Source organism: Myxocyprinus asiaticus, chromosome 14 (assembly GCF_019703515.2).
Source record: "Myxocyprinus asiaticus isolate MX2 ecotype Aquarium Trade chromosome 14, UBuf_Myxa_2, whole genome shotgun sequence".
NCBI classification, from domain to species: domain Eukaryota; kingdom Metazoa; phylum Chordata; class Actinopteri; order Cypriniformes; family Catostomidae; genus Myxocyprinus; species Myxocyprinus asiaticus.
The window spans coordinates 34,469,726-34,484,628 of NC_059357.1; the positions used below are offsets into that span (position 1 = coordinate 34,469,726).

Below are 14,903 nucleotides of genomic sequence, written 5' to 3' on the forward strand. Positions count from 1 at the left end.
ATTGATTTTAGGCTGTTGATTATAAGTATAGAAACAATATAGTTCACGTTTATTGCTAAATATTCGGATATACACATAGACAAGTAGTTTGATAGTGCAGTTGAAATAACACAAATGGATGGCTTCAACCGAAGTATCTACCACTGAGTTCACGGTATGTAGAGACATGGAGCGATTGACTGAGATTAGTTACGTTGATATCATTAACTACTTTGAGTTGTTATGAAAGCCAACAACTGCACAAGTTGAGTGTGTTCGTTTCTTGCGTCTGGAGACCAGAAACAGAAAACAATTAGAATCATCATGGCGCTGCCCAGTGGTTGCTCAGAAAAACTGTGGATAAGTTATGGTTGAAAATCAATTCGTCTATGGGAGAAATTAATGGGATTTTTACTTCCAATAGGGTCTAATCATTTCACCATTTTAGTATGGAAGATGTAACAACATATTAAAAACTTTGGGAAGCTTGGAAATTGGACTTCCGGTTTGACTGTTTCAAGAACTACATTACCCATAATGCCATTTAAACCTTCTTCAAATCCAATCCACCAATCACATGAGAACACAGCGTTTGCTGGTGACGTCACTTACGCTTCAAGAGTGCACTGCGGAAGTAGGTGAGTGGTTGTGTTACTTTGATGTATTAAATATTTTTGTAAAATCCCACACTAGGTTTACGTGGATTTAGTTATCACACAATACTTAATGTCGTGATACTGTACTGTTTATAATTTCGGACCAGGCAGGACTAGGAAGTTTCTCCAGTATTATATTCAGGTGGCCGTGAGTGTGGAAGCCATTTCAGATTGATTAAACCAGGATGATGCGGCTCAAGACATTTTAAAGAACATATTATTGCCGCGATCAACTTTGGCTGAAAATGTGCATTTGTTTAGCCTTGTGTAAACTTTTGGGATTAAATGAATATTTATGGGGTTGAAATTATAAGGGATTACTTATGCTGTCGTGTTAAATTTAACAATACATTGTGTATTATTGTGTTACAAGGTCACGCGCCACTAGTGGGAGTCAGCATCATGACCTGTGTGCACCTGCTGTTGACCTTAGTCTTTTCCGTCAGCTTGGGGACACCTGTAGAGATTCAGCGACCACGAGGAGTACCACTGTCAAGTAAAGTCACTTCAGTTATTGCATATCCTCCATTAAACCTGCACTGGTGTGTCTAATTCTTGAATATGCCATCTAACTCTATATTTTCTTTCATTCTACATAAAGAGAGACAGTTTTATGAGGAGAACAAGCCATTCACTTGTCTCGATGGATCCCGGACCATTCCATTTGACCGAGTGAATGATGACTACTGTGACTGCAAAGATGGTTCAGATGAGCCAGGTATTAACAACTCATTTTTGGTTTCATTTATCACCAGTAATCTCTAATTAAAAGCATTTTACCTGTTTCACCAAGTCATTTATTAAGTATCTTAAGGCTGCAACTAACGATTATTTTGATAATCGATTAATCTACTATTAGATCGATTACTCGACTATTCGGTGATTATTGCAATGATTAATCATTAGCTCTTAACTGATTATTCAGCTTGTGCCCCGACTTAAAAGATTGTATTAAACGTGCTTACTAACAATAGAGGACAAAATCATCTCTTAAAAATAACTCCAAATGATATTCACTAATTACTAATTAAAGAGAAAAAATACAAAAATATCAAGTTTATTTCTGTAAAGAAATTCACTGCAAAAAATCCTATTGTTATCAAGTGTTTTTGTCTTGTTTTCCATTTAAAATGGACAAAAAATCCTTAAAACAAGATACATTTACTTGAGAAGTAACATAAGATATTCAGACTAAAGTACCATCTGAACAGATTTTACAGTTTTTATCTTGTATAAATTTTAAGTGTCTTATTTAATATTGTAAATATTTATGGATGAACCTTTGTTTGCCATGTGCATAGCCTGGTTGCTGACATGGCGTTAAAACTAAATAAATAATAATAAAATTAGTTTTAGATATTATTTTTGGAAAACAAGCCAAAACAAAAACAAATCAAAAATGTATTTTGTTGCAGTGTATAATGGGGTGAAGACTACACTCTCTCACCTATCTGTTCACTTCAATCCATCTATAACTCTCAAAAAAACAAACTCTGTTATTAATAAAGCTGCGTTTTGCCAATTTTCTTCATGATAAGAAATGCACAGTGACATATATTATGATTCAATAAGTCACGAGTCATCACGTTATAATCTAGCTGCATTAAGCGTGCACACTCGAGGGATGAGCGTCCCCATGACAGAGTGTGCATCAGCCGGGTGCAGTTTCAATCTCTCCCCCTTAGATCGGGACACTTCACGCAACTCATAGAAGAGGCGCTGACCGCACAGAGAAATGCCAGTTTCGGAGTTTGTAGTTATTTACATGATCTGCTTCCGTATTATTGGAACTTTAATAAAGCTATAATGCATTAAATAGAACTGCATTAAAGATGTAACGCCGGGGTGTTTCCTTTAAAGACGCTCGACACGCAAGTTTTGCTTAAGCTGAGCGTCAGCTCTGACTTATTCCACGACAAGAGTGCTTCTGTATTTACTTATTTTGTATTTTTGCATTATAATTCCCTCATACTTTGCGATCTACATCACCTGAAACTGTTTGGAAAGTTTAGAGTGCGTCTGGACTGTGAGTTGTGTAATTCTTCCTCTCCTCAGTCAGGAGCGAGCTGCAGTGCTGCTTTTGCGTGCAATCATTAGATTCATATGATCTTATGTTACGCTAAATGAGATCAAATGCACAAAGTTTTGTCGACAATTTTTTATTTTGCCCCGAATGTTTTCAAAAAAGCCCTGAATGTTTTTATCATCTTGTATTGATGGCAAAAGCACCAGTGCTTCGGTATCAAGTTGATTTGTAAAATATAAATATAGTATATAATAAAGTAATATACATGTATATAAATGGCCTTTTTTTTTTTTTACAGTATTGATAATACCAACTCAATTCAGCACTAACACGCAGTCTTGTTGGCGGCTGCTTTCAAACTCATGCGTATGTGCACGCATGCAAGAAGAGTGCTTGCTGTACGTGACTGGGTTGTGTGTGAATTGTCAATATGCTGTCTTGGTAAGATATTGGAAACTGTTGAATTGGTCTATCCAGATGCAATAAGTACCCACTATTTAGATACATAACCTGAAAACAAAGAGTAATATAGGCTACAGATATGCTTGAGAAATTTGCAAACTTCAAGCCAGGACATTTGTGTGTTATTGCAAAACTGTTAAGACACAATGTCAGGAACCTTGCAAATCTAGCAACAATGTTTTCTCATAAGCACCTGTTTACAGCCTGCATTCTTCTAAACTAACTTAAAATGCCTGACAAATTAATAATAGGCTATAAAATGTGCATGTAAACTACGGAAAGGCAAAAAGTTAAATCTGTTAAATTACGTTTTAAAGTGCATAATGTTAAAAGCACGCAACTTCTGATCTTTGAGCGTATCTGAGGCTGAAAAGTTAATGGGACCTTTTAGTTTTGGTTTCAGTAATATTTAAAGCTGCACTACGTAAGATTTTTTTTTTGTTTAAAAATAAACAAATTGCCATTATTGACTGAGTATATAAACAATCAGTGTTCAAAACAATGTCCTTTCCTTACCCCATTTCACTATGGTAAGCCGATAAAAATGATTTGTATTTTAAGCTGTCGGGTCGGATTTGCCGCCAAATCGCTGGCTTATGACGTACATCCTTGCGTCAATACGTCATGTCCTTAAACACAAGAAAGAAGTACTGGCTGTCTCATGTTCCAGCTGCAGAAACTAAGTTCAGTTCAGTAAGTCACACTCACACAGTTCAGAACAGCATCGCTGCAGTCTAGATGGATGTTTATCTGTTATCCGTTTGGCGAAGTTGTTTACCTGCTATAATGCTTGGATATGTTGTCTGGTAGGTTGTTGAAGCTAATATTGCTTGGCATGCTTGTATGAATCAAACATTACTTGTGTGTTAAACGATTGCAAATAATCTACGTTGTCGGGGGAAGTTACTGACATGTTTAGTAATATTTAGGACTTCTGAAATTGACTTGAACATGAAAATAGCACGTAGAATAGACTCCAGTTCTGAATATCTTCCAGTCATGATCACACACAGGTGATGTCCAGGAAAGCTCAAATCATGAGATTTGTTTGCCAGAAGAGCAGTGCCGAAACACAACTGATGTAAAATGTTCTTCTGCAAATTGCTTGCAATTTTATCTTTCAACCACAGATGTCGCTAGAGAACACAAAGTTACGTAGTGCAGCTTTAAAGACTATTTTAATTTAAGATTTAAATGACACCTCACAAATGAACCTTTCATTTAAACTTTTACTATAAAGTGTATTATAATTTATCAAAGGATGGCCTAATACGTATCCAAAAGGTCTGGGCTAAGCCCTGAACCTATAACCACCCACCTCTGGTACAGACTTATAATTGCAAGTATAAGCGAAATGGTGCAAAGTGACAAGTTGTTCTAGTTTAATATTTATCCAACAGTATGGTAAGTCTAAGACAGGTTTTTATTTGCAATGTGTGCATAACAATTGCTTCTGTCTGTCCTCAGGCACAGCTGCTTGTCCCAATGGTCACTTCCATTGCACCAATGCTGGATACAGGCCCACCTTTATCCCATCTTCCCGTATTAATGATGGCATCTGTGGTAAGATGACTCAGCATTTGGATATTTCTCCTCAGCAGTGTTCAGCAAATGAAATGGCATTGCATTTGAAAATGTTTCTCCCTACAGATTGCTGTGACACCACTGATGAGTACAACAGCGGAGCCAAATGTGAAAATACCTGCAAGTGAGTTCTGATTAAAATATAATCGCTTTTCAGAGAGAAAAGCATTACAGTCTTTATAAGGGGGTTTGTTCAAAAAAATGTTGATGGGAAAACAACAAAAATGTTTTGAAGTAAATGTTTCAGAATGCAGTTTGCTTGTATGAGCACTTACAATGGCTCACTTCATATAGTATGTGACATTTATTACAGTGGAAGTCACAGATTACAGTGATTTACATTTCACTTTTTTATGTTGCATGTTTAGCTTTCCTTTTACATTTTCACTGCTTCTAAATTTTTTTCTCTAATCAATGACTAAAAAAAAAACAAACACTTTGATTCGCAGGGAACTGGGACGTAAAGAGAGGGAGGTTCTGCAGAAGATGGCTGAGATCACCAAAGAGGGCTTTCTCCTGAAACAGCAGCTCATCGAGGAAGCCAAGAAGGGACGGCAAGAAAAGCAGGTAGAGAAAGATGGGACAGAAGATTTTCACTTTTTTTTTTTTTTTTTTTTTTTTTTTTTAATCAGAGCACGTCATGTTTCATGTCAAAATCCTTTTGATTCTTAATTTGAAACAAATGCACAGTATGTTTCAGTCTCCGATGTCATTGCAATAACATATTTTAAACTGTTATGAATTGGCATTTCTGGCTTGCTTGTATATTTTGCAGTTATCATAAGCCATGTTGTGTCAGTGAGTTTTGGTAATCTGCTGTGTCTCTTCTGTAGGGTAAACTTACTGATATGCAGGAAAATAAGAAACAGCTGGAGGAGAAAGTTGAAGCACTGAGGACAGTGAAAGAGACTGCAGAGCAACCTGAGAAGGAAGCTAAAGAGCACCATCTCAAGGCCTGGGAAGGTGAGTGCAGCTGTTTAGAAACACTAAGTCAAATCTATTTATAAGTATAGTAGTATTTATTCACCATTTATTCATTGCAGCTTTCAATAATAATAGTTTTTATGACATCTAATAGTATGCATACAAAATCTGCAATGTTGTACAATAAATACGGAAGTATTGAAGCATCACTCCGTGTTTACTGCGGAAGTCAGCTCTTTTCATCAGTGGTTCATCATAAGTATTGGTCTAAACTATGATGTATCTTAATTCCAGAGCAAAAGACAGCAATTCGCTTGGAGAAGGATAAAGCCAAAATGGCAGAAGCCTTTTTGGAGCTGGATGACGATGCAGATGGCTTGTAAGTGCAATTGTGGATGTTTTTTTTTCCACTGATGTTTGTATAGAGAATTAATACTGTATTATCTCTGTGCTTCAGTGTGTCTGTCTCTGAGCTTCAGTCCCATGCAGAATTGGACCCAGATGCTGATGGCTCACTTACTGAAACCGAGGCCCAGGTATTTTCACATTTAATCGCTTCTCAGTAATAATGCACCACCCAACAAAACATAATAATAAGATGAGCTGATTGAGTTCCCAGTTAAGATCATTGATTTGTGTTTTACACAGGGACTAATGGGAGGAGCTGACCGGGTGGACACATCAACATTTGAGAGTATTTGGGCCAACATTAAAGACAAGTACCAATTAGAGGTCAGTAGAGAAGAAACAAACATGTCACATATAGTGTCTTCTTGCATGATTAAAACTGTTCGCCCATTATTTTTATGCAATGTCCTATGTTCTTTGGAATGTGATCAATTAAATATTTGAGATAATCTAGTAGCTAGTTTTAAACATATCAGATGTTTTAACCCCAACCTCCAAAAAGTGATGATTTTGGCCTGTCCTACCTCAGTGGGTTTGGCCTTCTCGACTGCATCCAACAATTAAAGTCATACAACATTATCACGATTTTGATCTGCTGAATTGAAATGCAATACTTTGTAGAAAAAATATTTTTATTTATGAATTGATTTAAATTATAAAAAACAATGGTTAGCTGTGTTTCACATTTTCCATGCAAACTTGTTACCACGTTATATTTTCCCCCTATTAATAAAGCAATATCAGATGAGCAAGAGTGCTGTATGTCCATCTAAGCACTGCTGTGTACGGCAGGTATTTGCAGCTGTTCTAATAGATGGATAATACAGTATGATTGCGAGTGTGATATTGCTTTAATACAACGGTTCAACGAACAGGTAAATTAATAATTAGGTAAAAACTAAGGACTGTCCTAAAACAAACAAACAAAAAAAAAATGCTCTTGTGTGTGGAAATACTTTTTTACGCCATCTGCCGCTGCTATTTCAAAAGATGTGCCTAAGCCTCCGTTACTAATTAGAAAACCACACTTTAGAACTAGTAACAACAGCTTAGGCTGTTTTTAACAAGTTACTGGAGAAACAAGGATGTGTGTGTGTGTGTATGAGAGAGAGAGAGACTGAGCATGTGATTAGCTTGCAGTGATAAACAGTAGTGCTGCAGTTGTTAGTTTAACTCTGTTCCTCAGCTGCAGTGTGATTAGTAATCCGCTCCGATCGTGGAGTGATGGTGCCAAATGTGTTATCGGAATTACCTTACGAGTGTTTCACTCACTTTCAAGTATTTTGTTGTCTGAGAGAAAACATGGAGGATGCCAGTTACATTCTTGTATATTTCTTGGGGGACTCTTATTTTGACACAGACACAAAGCGTTCTCTTCTCTGCAATGTTGAAAGTTTACATCTTCTCCCAACTATTTTGCGTATCATGTAGGCGCGCTGAGCCAGTTTGATCTGTCGCGACTCTCAGCTGTGATTGGCAGTAATGATGAAGCTGTTGGTTTAACTCTATTTCTCAGCTATAGTGTAGTATTAATCCGAGTAAGAGACATTTCCCGATGACTTCAGAAATTTGCGCACTGACTGTCAACACATTTTGTTGACGTCAGCTCAACTCGCTCATAGCGCACACAAGACGGTCTTTTGTCACCACCTGCTGGCTCAAATATTTAATATCACAGAGATTAATGAAAATCTAGCTCCTCTTACACGTTAGTTTAGAATGCCATGAACACGAGTGATACAAACAGTAAAGCCAGTGCTGATCAGCAGTCTTGGAATGCCTCTCATTCAATCAGATTTGAGGGCCGGAACTAACTGTTGTGTAAACAAAAAGAACATATGATGAAATTGTGAGACCTAGAAAGTAACATTTCTCGTGCCCTTTTTACAGCATGACAGGATGGCAAGCAAAAAATCTTATTCCATTTTCTCAATATTTGCTGAAATTGTAGTGTTGACTATTTGCCAAGTTCAACCATTCAAGCCATTCAACCCTGTTACCAAAGTTTTTATAAAACAATTCACAAAACATACATTTCCATTAATTTATGGGAAATAGACATTTATCAGTAACTACAAACCAACATTTGGCCCCAATCTAGCTAAATATCCCTACTTAACTAAAAACCCTTTTATTTTATTTCAATCTTTTGTATTGAATTAATTGTTGTTTATCTAATGTTTATTGGTGGAAAATAAAACTGCTCCTAATATTTATTTGGCCTACTGATGTGAATGAACAACATTCATAAGTCTTGATTTTTTATTTATTTATTTTTACAAGTTTCAAGGACTTTTTTGTTGTTTTTTATGGGAAATGAGTGTAATGTGTATAGACACAAATGTGAAATGATTAGTAATGCTTGCAAATCTGTGCTGTAGTAGAGGTTTGTCTTGTGATTAAATATCGGTACATGTAAATCATCCTATATTTGATACCTACCGAACCTTGTTTTGATGGTGGTGTCAAATAAAGAATGTGCGTGTTCCTCTGTGTCTCAGTCCCAGCCTGTGGAAGCTCCCCCTGTGGAAACACCTGCTGAAGAAGTGAAGGAGCCAGTTGTAGACAATGAATCCGAGCCGTACCCAGAAGAAGACATTTCTGAAGAGGAGGAAGAAGAGGAGGATGATGAAGATGATTATCATGAAGAGGATGATAAGGTGAGAGGGTATTTTATATAAGCTTTAGCATTCAAACTGTATGCATCTGCAGTGACATTCAGAGTTTCTTTTAACACTTAAGCGCTTTAACTCGAGATGTGAAAGACAAAGCCCACCTCCTGAATATGGCCCCTAGAGGGCTCCAATCCAGCCAGATGATTTGAGTAAATTGTAAAATATCCTAAACAACATTTGCATTCATTATTATATTTATTTTGGTTACAGCAAGACAAACTCTTTAATTTGTTGTGTTGCATGTCACATAACTAACATTTTAATGCAGTAGAACTTTACTGAGAAATTTTATTACGTACAACATTCTGCCCTTGAACATATGCAGGAATTCACACATTTCATTTGAAACTGGATCCGTGGGTGACGCAGTTATCCCAGAAGAAATCCAGCTCCTTTTCCCACTTTTGGGAAGTTTGTGTGCATCTCTCTCGACAATAATGACCACACGTATAGGTGCGTGGAAAAATATTAGAAGCAAAAAACTAATGAGAGTGTTTGTGTGTTGAGCAGCCTTCGCCCACCATCAAGACTCCAGAGAAGAGTCCTGAAGATGAGGAAGCCATGCCGCCTTATGATGCAGACACCCAGGCCCTCATCGATGGTTGGTTCAGCTGCCAGTCCTTCAAAGATTATTTGTAAACTCGTTACAGAGAAACATCATTTTTCTTGATCAGTTTTAGTGGGATGTTTTTTGTTTCACTTTGTTGACCGAGTGTTCTTTGGTTCACAGCTGCTCAGAAGGCTAGGGATGACTTTAACGAGGCTGAGAAAGCTCTTCGGGAGGCGGACGATCAAATCAGGTTTGTTGAATAATATCACCAGTCTTTCGGTAGCTACTTAGGACAATTACTTAGCTATTGCTCCTGTATATGAATAGGCTTGAAAGCACTGTACTGAGTTTTTCTTTCTGATTTGTTTCACAGAAATATTGAAAAAGAGCTGTCCTTTGATTTTGGCCCTCATGCTGAGTTCACATACATGTACAGCCAGTGCTACGAACTTTCCACTGGCGAGTAAGTGAAACCAATGTTGGATTGGAATTTATTTTGTATTATTATTGTATTTTTATACTGTACATTTGTTTCTATAGAATTGTGTGTTCTGTTTTCCTTCAGGTATATCTACAGACTATGTCCTTTCAATCGGGTTTCACAGAAACCCAAGTATGGAGGCTCAGAGACCAACCTTGGGTAAGAGTCATTGCCAAGCCTTCATCAGGTCACATTGTTTATAGAGGTTGAACTATAGTGGATTTTGCCAATACCAATAACTAAGTTGGTGGAAAAGGCAGATAACCAATTAATTGGCCGATGGTTTTTAAAATTGATCTATAGAATGATTTATAAAAATTGTCTTAGTCTTTTCTTACAGGTTATATACAGTGCATTCAGAAAGTATTCAGACCCCTTCGTTTTTTTCACATTTTGTTATGTTGCAGCCTTATGCTAAAATGATTTGTTTTCACATCAATCTACACTCCATACCCCATAATGATAAAGCAAAAGCCTGATTTTTGATAACTTTGCAAATGTATTAAAAAGTAAAAAGAAAAAATATCACATGGATGTAAGTATTCCGTCCCTTTGCTGTAACTCTTGAAATTTAGCTCAGGTGCATCCAATTTCTCTGGATCATCTTTGAGATGTTTCTACACTATGATTGAGTCAATCTGTGGCAAATTCAATTGATTGGAAATGATTTGGAAAGGAACACACCTGTCTATATAAGGTCTCACAGCTGAAAATGGATATCAGAGCAAAAACCAAGCCATGAGGTCAAAGGAACTGCCTGCAGAGCTCAGAGACAGGATTGTGTCGAGGCACAGATCTGGTGAAGGCTACACATTTTTTTTTTTGCTATATTGAAGGTTCCCAAGAGCACAGTGGCCTCCATAATTCTTAAATGGAAGAAGTTTGGAACAACCAGGAATCTTCCTAGAGCTGGCCGCCCTTCCAAACTGAGCAATCTGGGGAGAAGGGCCTAGGTAAGAGAGGTGACCAAGAACCCGATGGTCACTCTGGTTGAGCTCCAGAGATCATGTGTGGAGATGGGAGAAACTTACAGAAGGACAATAATCACTGCAACACACCACCGATCTGGACTGTATGGTAGAGTGAGCAGACGGAAGCCTCTCCTCAGTGCAAGACACATAAAAAAGCAGCTAAAGGACTTTCAGACTGTGAGAAACAAGATTCTCTGGTCTGACGAAATGAAGATTGAACTGTTTGGCCTCAATTCCAAGCATCATGTTTGGAGGAAACCAGGCACCGCTCATCGCCTGCACAATACCATCCCAATGGTGAAGCACGGTGGTGGTAGCATCATGCTGTGGGGGTGTTTTTCTGTGGCAGGGACTGGTCAGGGTTGAAGGAAAGCTGAACACAGCAAAATACAGAGATATCCTTAATGAAAACGTGGTCCAGAGCACTCAGGACCTCAGACTGGGCTGAAGGTTCATCTTCCAACAGGACAATGACCCTAAGCACACAGCCAAGACAATGCAAGAGTGGCTTAGAATAGGGACAACGCTGTGAATGTCCTTGAGTGGCCCAGCAAGAGCCCGGACTTGAACCCAATCGAACGACTCTGGAGAGACCTAAAATGGCTGTCCACCGACAGTCCCCATCCAACCTGACAGAGCTTGAGAGGATCTGCAGAGAAGAATGGCAGAAAATCCTCAAATCCAGGTGTGCAAAGCTTGTCGCATCATACCCAAAAAGACTTGAGGCTGTAATCGCTGCCAAAGGTGCTTCAACTAAGTACTGAGTTAAGGGTCTGAATACTTATGTCAGTGTGATATTTCAGTTTTTTCTTTTTAATAAATTTGCAAAGTTATCAAAAATCTGGTTTTTGCTTTGTCATTAAGGGGTATGGAGTGTAGACTGATGCATTTTAGCATAAGGCTGCAACATAACAAAATGTGAAGATAATGAAGGGGTCTGAATAATTTCTGAATGCAGTGTGATGTGTGTGTGTGTGTGTGTTTGAATTTGGAGACACAATATATGTGCTGACAGGGCATGTTTTCATATAGTCGCATTCTTTGTTGCATGCCCTCGCTTTAATTTAGAGATACTTGTTTATTTAATAAAAATAACAAAATGTGCATTGAAGTGAGGATAAAAATATGGATGAATATTGTCAATGATCAAAGACTAAGAAATACGGAAAAATAAAAGAAACTATTGGCATAGACTTTTGCCGATAACCAATAGTGCCAAAAAGCAACTATCGGCACCGATTAATCGGTAAAACCGATTTACCGATCTATTTCTGATTGTTTACATACCTTTTAATAGCATGATGTCATTGTTTTTTGACAGTCCTCAAAGTGTTATGAAACTCCTCATTTTATCACTGGTCATTTGTCACCATATTTTTGAAAAATGTGAAAAAAGTAGTCTGCAGAACTCTGCAATAAGGTATCAACTCAGTGTAAAGCGCTTGGGACCAGATAATGTGATGATATGAATATTTACGAAACAGTGTCTTGCCATAGGTTAAGGTCTCATGAATAATTATTAGACATTGCTGATGTAGATGATTACGACAAAAGAGCATTAAAGCGTCATCCTGTTTTTTTCAAACCTGGAAGACAAAAATAACCTACTTTCCACAAAATTAAAAATAATGTCGGAATCGTCCTCCATCGTGTGCAACAAATCAGTAATCTCCAAAAATATGTTTGTGTTTTATGACCTTGCAATGAGAGATGCCCATGTTTGCAGGACCTGGGGAACCTGGGCAGGGCCTGAAAATAATAAATACTTGTTGATGAAATACGAGCACGGCACTGGGTGCTGGCAAGGACCAAACAGATCAACTACAGTAAGGACTTGAGTCTTTCGTAACCTCCACTGAGCCATTCATACTGGGAGTTTTGTCTGCTAAAGTGGAGCTTTGTGTGTTAGGTGAAGCTTACTTGTGGGAAGGAAACGGTGGTGACCTCGACAACGGAGCCCAGTCGCTGTGAATATCTAATGGAATTCACCACACCTGCCGTGTGCCAAGAGCCAACCAACGTTGACCTCTCATCACATGGCCACGAGGAGCTGTAGATGCATTCCACGGTGTGCCTTGAAATAGACGCATACATATTTTATGTGTTTAGAACATTATTAACACTTGGATACTATTAAAGGAAAAAAAAAGCAAGATGTGTTTTTTAAAAGATACCTGGGTTGTCAAAATGTTCAAATTGTTTAAGTTGGCTGACGCATTTTTTGCACTTGGCATGTAATGTGGTCTGGGTTTTGCCATAGTGATAATTTACTGCCTGCTGTATGCTAATAATTCAGTTTGTGTTTGTTTGGCCTGATTGCAACATTATGGAATAAATATACAAAAAGATTGATTTAATATTTTCAGACAGTTCTATGCATTATGTAGATGTGACATTCTGCCAAAGCTTGTGTTATACCAACACTTGATTAGCAATATTATTATTGTGTTCAGTATGATGCCTGGAAAATGCGTGAGCAAACCACAAAACTATCCAGAATAATTGTGGACTTCTCGGGTATTACGTTAAAGGAATAGTTCACCCAAAAATGAAAATTCTTTCATTTGCTCACCCTCATGCCATCCCAGTTGTGAATGACTTTCTTCTGCTGAACACACAAAGATTTTTACAAGAATATTTCAGTTCTGTAGGTACTTACAATGAAAGTGAATGGGGACCTGAACTTTGAATCTCCAAAACTCACAAAGACAGCATAAATGTAATTCATAAGACTCCAGTGGTTAAATCCATGACTTCAGAAGCGATATGATAGGTGGGATTGAGAAACAGATCAATATTTAAGTCCTTTATTACCATAAATCTCCACTTTCACTTTCAAAATGTGAAAATGTTAAAGTGGAGATTTATAGTAAAATAGGACTTAAATATTGATCTGTTTCTCACCCACAGCTATCAAATTGCTTCTAAAGACATTGATTTAACCACTGGAATCATATGAATTACTTTTATGCTGCCTTTATGTGATTTTTGGAGTTTCAAAGTTCTGGACATGCAGCTGACCGAACTGAATTGAAAGAAACGGAACTGAAATATTCTTCAAAAAATCCTTGTGTTCAGAGGAAAGTCATACATATCTGGGATGGCAATATGGTGGTAAATTTGGAGAGAATTTTCATTTTGCAAGAACTATCTTTTTAATATGGTTATCTTGTTGTTTTGTTTTTTTGTTTTTTTGTTTTTTTTTCTCTAGAGTTGTTCTGAAAAGCCTGCGGCTTTCTTAAGATTCCTTTGAACTTTGATGAAAGCATGCAAGGACAGATAAAATCACAAATAACCTAGCTTGTGAATTTTCATTAGCCTTTCTATCCATACTCATGCATAATGCAAAATGTAATCAATTTATGACCACAAAGTTCAGTTAGTTGGTATTCTGTTCTTCAAAATGCTTAATGTTTGTGTACGTATTTATCAAATAATATCAGTGTTTAAATAATTTTTCTCTCATTTTCTTCTTAGGTTGCTCTGTGGGAACATTATCTTCATTTCCTGTTAGCCTGTTTAAGAACCTCTTCCATTAGTTTTGCATTGGCCAAAAGAGGCTGGACGTTTGGGTAGCATAAAGTTTGTTCGAATGTAATGTTTTTTTTTTTGTTATTGTTTTTACTGACATAAAATCTGATTTTTTTTTTTTCACATTCCATGAATAATGTTGAAATAAATGTAACTTTACATTGAAAAAATTGTGATTTGTTCAAACAAGACCACTTGACCCCATATTAGGAAATTCACAACCAGAATTGACATTGGACAGTTGAATAACGGAGATTAACGTGTAACACTCTAGACTATGAACAGTACCATATTTGGTGCTTATTGTATGTGGAAGACCCATTAAATTAAGGTTCCCACCTTCATGGAAAATCAGGAAATATCAAGTAGTTTTAAAATTGAGATTTCCATGCCTGAAAAAGTCATTAAAAGCCATGGAACTTTCTATAGTAAATATGCATTTTCTGGTTAAGCTTTGCTATAAAATAGAAATTATTTTTGGTGAGTGCATCTCTATGAAATTATTTTAATTACGACTAATGGGGACCCTGAAAAGATTATACACTTTTCATAAACCTTTACAGACAGTGATTGAGTCGAATGGAATTTATATTCCTTCATTAAGTATATTATGTGGCGTGTATGTAGTACTGTGTGATGTACTTGATGCACAACCC

At 37.1% G+C, this 14,903-nt stretch overlaps 1 protein-coding gene across 2 annotated transcripts; it reads left to right on the forward strand.

Annotated features, from left to right (window-relative positions):
• Positions 1–572: 572 nt before the first annotated feature.
• Positions 573–14,840, forward strand: LOC127452102 (glucosidase 2 subunit beta-like). Of its 2 annotated transcripts, none has more exons than XM_051717305.1 (18): positions 573–617; positions 1,009–1,131; positions 1,237–1,353; positions 4,591–4,686; positions 4,774–4,831; positions 5,157–5,274; positions 5,541–5,670; positions 5,926–6,010; positions 6,089–6,167; positions 6,280–6,363; positions 8,541–8,699; positions 9,225–9,315; positions 9,445–9,514; positions 9,638–9,727; positions 9,830–9,904; positions 12,443–12,542; positions 12,626–12,784; positions 14,194–14,840. In XM_051717305.1, exons 2-17 carry the CDS (start codon positions 1,038–1,040, stop codon positions 12,770–12,772), a joined length of 1,593 nt encoding a protein of 530 aa, XP_051573265.1. In that variant the 5' UTR covers positions 573–617; positions 1,009–1,037; the 3' UTR covers positions 12,773–12,784; positions 14,194–14,840. The 2 variants fall into 2 exon arrangements, with proteins under 2 accessions (XP_051573265.1, XP_051573266.1); XM_051717306.1 differs by lacking the exon at positions 573–617 and adding an exon at positions 646–783.
• The last annotated feature ends 63 nt before the right edge of the window (positions 14,841–14,903 follow it).